We start from the raw sequence: 7,111 nt of genomic DNA, 5'->3' as shown, positions 1-7,111 counted from the left end.
GTTCAGTTCAGAGCTTTATTGTCCCTCCAGGGGAAATTTGATTTGCAGTGACAATGCAACTTACACAACAAACAATAAATAGACAAACAGTGACATAGAACAATGACGCAAAGTAAAGCAACCAAAACTTGATTTAAACAATCCTAAATGAAGTTAGAATATAAGTGAGAGAAGGCAAAAAGTCTATAAAAGATAAAAAGATAAACAAATGCCACAAGAACAGTGCAATTTAAGAGTTGTGCAAATTAATTGCATTGATTGCACATGGAACAAAGGAGAATTTATACCTATTTGTTCGTGCCCTAGGTAGCATGTATCTCCGTCCAGACGGCAGAGAAACAAATTCCTGCAACAATGGGTGGTCAGGGCTAGACAGGATGGACCAAGCCTTCTGTAGGACTCGTCTGTCAAAGATCTCTGAGAGACAGAGCTGCTGCATGCCAATTATCTTGTTGGCATCTCTCACAATTTTGAACAGACAATTTTTGTTTTTAACCGACAGGTTTCCATAAAATGAGATCAAGCAGAAAGTTAAAACTGACTCAAAAAAAGATCTATAAAACAAAACGATTAAGGTCTTATCAACATTAAAAGATTTTAGTCTGCGCAGAAAGTATAATCTCTGTAGGCCCTTTTTACAGAGTCTACCATCTCCACTGCTGTTCCCTGATGATGTGAGTGTCACAGCGAAACTTAAGGCAGGACAAAGAGCAGAGATTATACATGATGTAAATTAAAAAAAGATACAGTGGCTTACATAGAGTATACAGGCAGTTTACCCAGGTGGACTGACTCTCCCCTCCTGAAGAGAGAGGCAAAGAGGTTCTCTGAAAAATGCACTGGTGCACCTGATTTACCTTAATGACTCCTCACGTCTTTGTATTCTACTGTTGTTTGAGTGGCGGCAATGAACAATGAAGAAAATTGCACTTTTTCACAGAGAAGAAAGAACTTTAATTAAATATAGTGAGAGTCAAAAAGTTATTTTACACTTCAAAGTAAAAAAAAAACATAACCAACATAATCATCTTTACAGTAGTTTCCTCTGTACTCTTTCCCCTCCACACTGATACTACTGATAATGTGTGCATGAATGATGACCATCACTGTAACCCTGAACGCAGACAAGCCATGGTAAATTGTTGCTGGACGAGTGCTTCGGATCATACTCCTCTTCACCAAACCCTATATTAACGCCTTCCTGTACAGGTATTTATATATGTACTATAAAAAAATCCCTTAGCTTTAAAACATCACATTTTTCTTTCAGAGAAAAAATGATCTCTCTCTCTCTCACACACACACACACACACACACACACTTGCAGGCTCTCTCACATGTAGACACAAACAAAAGAGTGGTCTCCAGACCCATGTTTGAGATAAAATAAATAGGTGGCTCTTTTTTATGAAGGAAAAGTGAGAGAAAGGGCAAAAAGAGGCTGTCATTAAACTTACAACTCTGTCCCATCTCAACATCCATCACATGGAAGACGAACACAGATAATCATAAAGAACTCTATACCTAGATAATGCAGCAAAATCATTGAACAATAAAAAACATTGTAACAAAATGGGAATCGTCATCTGCCTGCTAAATACTGCTAAATACATGGCTTGTTTTAGTTTGATTGAAATTAGCAGTGGACATATGGCTTTTAATAAACAGATATAATATAGAAACAAATGAAATGTCTTAATAACATTAAAATTTTTAAACATGAGAGACAAAGTAAATGAGGACCATGTCTGAAGGATTTGAGTTTTTTAAATTTTTTATTATGTCACTAATGGTTTAATCTTTAATCTTCTGGCTGAAGAGGTGGCTTTCACTCATTCAGTTTCAATGCAAAATTTGTTCCAAATCATTTCTGTTTATCAGACAGTGTCAGCAGCTGATGGAGGTCAGAATCTGAATTCACTTTCAAATATTTTATGGCAAATGTCATTGAGCTGAATGACAAACAAACATAGTTTAATGTATTTGTGGACCTGCTTCAGGTGTGACAGTTGTTCATAGCATGGCATTGTTACACAGTTTCTGACTGTGTGTGACAAAAAAGACAAGTGGCATAAAAACTGTGGCATAAGACTGTTTAGGCATTAATGTCAAATAAGGGCTTTGGCAAAATAACATCACAAATTAATTAAGACTATTGAACCACACACACTGAGCTATAAGTGAGGGAGCAGTGACTTTCACAACAATCAGCTACTTTTCTCATCCTTACACAGCGAGTATTTAAGACATGTCAGGCTAACTGTTCTGCGCTGCAAAAAAGTCTTATTTTATTTTTATTTTTACATGACATGACATGGGAATCCATACTTCATCTTTACTGCTTAAGAAAACAAGTGCAAAATGGGATTCAAATATAATAAAATAGTGTAATTTTAAATACAGTTACACTGTAAAACTAAAGGGCAGATTTGAAAGTAAAGAGTACCTCAGCAGCAGATGTTTTCACTAAATAAGACTTCAGTAAAGATTGAATGATTTGACAATCTTTGCAGCGCAGATTTTAAGACACACCATTGGATCATTTCTTCACTCAAGTTGTCCATCACACCAGAGAAGTGGGTGAGTAACAAAAAAAAAAAAACACAATCTGATTGGCCGGCTAATCACAGTAAAAATATTAACAACACAGCATACCAAAAGAAAAAGGGTTTATATTTTAAGACGAAAGTTTGAGAAGCCAACTCTCACACAACAAAAACAAATCAAAATGGCAGCAGTCTTTAAGACATGTTTCCCCTCTCACAGAGGTCGCTGTAGCTGACAGGTCATGTGGTGACAGGGCAGATGGACAGAGTTATTGGGTCTAACTCTCAACAGTGAAGCTGCTGTTGGCACCCAGTAATCACACACTGTGGGGCAGGAGCTGCACTTCTTCATGGACTTTTACAGTCAACTCATCCTGAATGTACTGCATGGTGGATTTCTTTTGGTTGGACCAAATTTTCTTCTTCTTTTGTTTCATGACAGACTGAATTTCTCTTTGTAGAAAATGTAGCACACTGGAGCAGCAGTGGAGATGTACGGGAAGCGAGCTGAAAGTAAACATCAGGAATTCTTGGATAGCTAAAACTGCAGCATCATTCACAGACTGGACGCATCGGAATCCTTCATCAGATCCATTAAATGCAGAGGAGTGGCGGTGACATGGATTTGGCAAGGGAAAAATGAAAGTGTGTGTGTCTGGTTTGGCTTGTCTGTGTCAGCTGGATTTGACCCGAAATGTGCAGCCTCTTCATCATCATCATCATCATCACCATCATCATCATCATCATCATCATCATCATCATCATCATCATCAGGTATTCTTCACATTATATTCCTTCATTAATGACCAAACTTCTTAAATAGAAAACCCCTCAGGAGATACAGTTAGAAGATGATCACACTTTAACTGTTGCACGAAAAGAAAAACAAATCAGCAATCACTTGAGGGAAAAAGTGGATTCTCTCCAAAATAAATACACTTCCTGTGTCTGTGGAGAGTCATAATGTAGGCGTGGCCGTTCTCCTATAAAAGCATCAAGGTGTACAAAGTCTAAACAACATATTTCCTTGCAAACAGTCTTTTTGTTTTTCATCTGTTTTCTTGCAGTTGTTTTTGTGTTAGAAAGGGCCTGAGTTGGGTTTGTTCCTTCAGATCAGGACAGCTGCTTCCATTCCCGACTGGAGTCTGACTCGCACCGAAATCCTCTGCCAGGATCGACTCGAGTGTGCTTGATTCATCTCGCACACAGTCAAACACACACACACACCACACACACACACACACACACACACACACACACACGGTCATGCACTCACACCTTTACATGGGTGGGACGATCATTCCCGGGATTGCTGTTGGGTGGAAAAAGAAACAGAGGGAGGAGGAGAGAGAAAAAACTTTTAGAACACAGCCAAATATTTTCATCGTCATAAAAAATTCCCTCGTAAATACATCAATATGTTTTCCCATCTGTGCAGCTGTGTGAGTGCAGCGACGTTTAAAACATCAATAGACAAATAAATCAGTAAATCTGAGCAGGGACACTTCATCTAAGTTGGCTCTTTGTGATACTGCTCACACAAACACACACATAGAATCCTGCTCGGGAACAGTTGGTGCATTTTACTGTATGTTTATGCGTGTGCACAACAGATTGCATCATGGCATGTGTATTTAAACCCAAGGGATGGGTGTCAACATGTGAGAGGCAGAGCCCAGCCCAAAGTGACACACACACTGGAGAAATGATTAAATAAATGCTTTTAGAATTCATGGTGAGTGAAAACTTCAACGCAAATTCATTCATCTTTAAACTCAACTCTACAAAATTAGTTCCTCTTCTTCTTTGTCTCAGGTACACACACACACACACACACACACACACACACACACACACAGCATAGGGGCAGGTGTACTGCCAGTATAAACTGTCAAAAGAGTTGAACGGCTGTCATTGTTGATCGCTCCCTAGTAAGCTGCCAGTGTGGGATCATCAAGTGTGTGTGCCAGAGCAAAGTGTGTATGTATAGCTGTAAGTGGGGTTTATTTCAGCTGTGCTTTGAGATGAAGCTTTGAGTTCCCACACCCCCGCACAGGCTCTTTGTACATACATGCACACACACACACACCCCACACACACACACACACACACACGCACACACACACACACACACACACACATACCTAAATAAAGCCAGTGATGTTGAGAAATAAATCCACTGTGCCAAATGTCATTTTTTTTTGTAAATATTTAACTTCCTGTCTTTTACCCCCAGCCAATACGGAGGCAGAGAGGAATTACCAGGCAACAGAATGACTGGATCTGTGCTGTGGGATGAGATGTGGATGGAAAAGTTACGGATGAAATGGATGAAGAGGTGATGATGAGACAGAAGGAAGATGAAGAGAGAAAAAAAAGGTGTGACATGAAAGAGAAGTCGGGGTAAAAAATCAGGAAAGTTAGTGAAAGATCATTCAGGGGTAAAATATGTGAAACAAGAAAGGTCTAAAAATATTACTTCATTCAAATTAGTCCAAAGTTACCAAAAGTTGCAATGAGTCAACAGAGTTGAAGGAAGAGATAGCTGAGGGACATACTTCAGGTGAAGGCCAGTCCTTGTAGAGAGCTGGCTGTTGAGTACTTGCTAGAGTCCACAAATGTTTGATCTGGTAGAGAGAGGCAGAGAAAGAGAGGTGGGGGCAGAGAAATGACAAAAGAAGGGTGAAAAGTCAGAGGAATAAAAAGATGAAGGGTTAAAAGTCAAGAGAAAGGAAAGGAGATAGATAGATAGATAGATAGATAGATAGATAGATAGATAGAGAGAGAGAGAGAGAGAGAGAGAGAGAGAGAGAGAGAGAGAGAGAGAGAATGAAAAACAAAGTTAATCCAAAAGGTGAAGCAGTACAAAAAGCAGACTCATGTCATATTCTTGAACAGTCTGATGGAGGAGGTTGGAGTGGATGACCTTGACACTGAAAACTACATCCTCTCGTCTTCTACCACAGTTGGTTTTAGTTGCCAAAAATATAAAATTGTAACTGCATTCACATTGTTTGTATCAGCACATTACATCATATTGTACAATTGTCAGAATGACTCAAAGACTTGAAACAGAGCTTGCACCTGCTACTTGACCAGGTACAGTGAGAGGATAGAAAGAAAAGATAAAGAGGTGAAACATAATGGTGACTCTGGTGACAGATTAGCTTCAGATCTGATGGGGAAAGCAAACTGGCTGCTGTCATGGCAAATTACCTTGGAGCCCGTTGCCGTTGGCGCTGGTACAGGAGGGCGGAGGGGAGGAGGAGGGCCTGACCACTGGTGCGAAGGCGGACTTCTGCTTAACGGCGGCCGACACCATGTTGGCCGGAGAAAAGGAGAAGACGCCAGAAGAGGAGGAGCAGTTGGAAGGGAGAGAGGTGGAGGAGGCCATAGTGGGACTAGATGGGACAACTGGGGAGGTGGTGGGAGTTAAATTTTTTAGGGGACAGGAGAGAAAAAAGGAGATGGATGAGGTAGGACGAGAAAGAAAAGGGTGGATTAGGGATGAAGGGTGAGGATTAAGGACAGAAACAGATTATGGTTAATTCATCGAACATGACTCTCCAACTTATTGTGATTAATTTATTCATTAATTATTGTTGAAATTAGAAATTAGACAAAATGGCTTGATTGGCCTTTTGAGAATATACTATACAGCCAAAGTCTGTAGACCCCATGTACATTTTTGGACAGAGGGTCATCTGTCTGTTTTTGTCTTTTCATGGTTTTATTATACCTCCGTACACAAAGCAACATCTAAGTTATTTTCACCGTTTGCTGTGAAGAACTTGACCAGCACAGAGCTCTGACCTCAACTCTATCTCACACCTCTGATGAGTCTGAAGTGACTCTGAGCTGGACCAGTGCATGACCGGCTGATTCCAAAGACATTCTTCAGGCAACAGGCAGCATATTGGAGCCTGTTGTTTGGGAATGGTGTAGTAATGATGTTTAAAAATCAGTTTTGGCCATGCAGTGTATTTTATAAATGTTGCTTGAAATGACTTAAAGTGAAATGAAGTCAAATGTGCACGTCTTCATTTTATCGTCATCATTACTAGTGAGAAAATACCAGCAAACAAACACAACCTCACATCCCTTTCTCTCTATCTTTCTATCTCTCTTGTGCTAAATAAAAAAAGGAGTACAATTAACCAACAGAGAGGAAAGAGGTGTAGCTGTCAGATGAAAGGCCGGAGGAGATGGAGGGAGGACAAAATGAAGCTGTGAGTACTGGTGATTGTTTTTGAAGACACAGAGACAGAAAGCCCCATGGGGAATCTCTTCATGGCACATCTGAGACTATCGCTTTCTGTCCACAGACGTGTGGAGGTACAGTATGTCTGCATGCATGTATGCAGTGTTGAGCACCTGTAATTAAACCGCTACGTAAACTGCATTTTGAAGCAGCTCGGTGGCAGTTTAGTTAATTTGAAACGCTTATGTGTTTTATGACAGTGGAGGTAGATGTTTTTTCAACAAAGACACAAAACATGTCTATAACTTCAGTACACTTTGGTTCATGTTCCTCCAAAGCAAAGTAGCTGAGAGCTTGTAGGACG

General features: G+C 40.0%; 1 protein-coding gene across 3 annotated transcripts in view; it reads right to left on the bottom strand.

Annotated features, from left to right (window-relative positions):
• Positions 1–972: 972 nt before the first annotated feature.
• The window catches only part of LOC104932451 (transcription factor COE1), a 78,192-nt gene continuing 72,053 nt past the window's right edge, over positions 973–7,111 (bottom strand). The window contains exons 15-17 of one of the 3 annotated variants that reach the window (XR_003461488.1): positions 5,763–5,960; positions 3,774–3,858; positions 973–1,320 (exon numbers count right to left, since the gene is read on the bottom strand). Coding sequence is in view for 2 of the 3 variants with exons in the window: in XM_019253208.2 (XP_019108753.1) it covers positions 5,106–5,173; positions 5,763–5,960 (266 nt within the window). In the remaining variant the exon portion in view is untranslated. Of the gene's footprint in view, positions 3,859–5,104; positions 5,174–5,762; positions 5,961–7,111 lie in introns of all 3 variants that reach the window. The other 2 variants (XM_019253208.2, XM_019253209.2) reach the window with 2 other exon arrangements.

The sequence above is a fragment of the Larimichthys crocea genome, chromosome XXII (assembly GCF_000972845.2).
Source record: "Larimichthys crocea isolate SSNF chromosome XXII, L_crocea_2.0, whole genome shotgun sequence".
Taxonomy (NCBI): Eukaryota; Metazoa; Chordata; class Actinopteri; family Sciaenidae; genus Larimichthys; species Larimichthys crocea.
The sequence above is the reverse complement of the archived record's forward strand: the minus strand, read 5'-3'. Positions and strand labels throughout refer to the sequence as shown.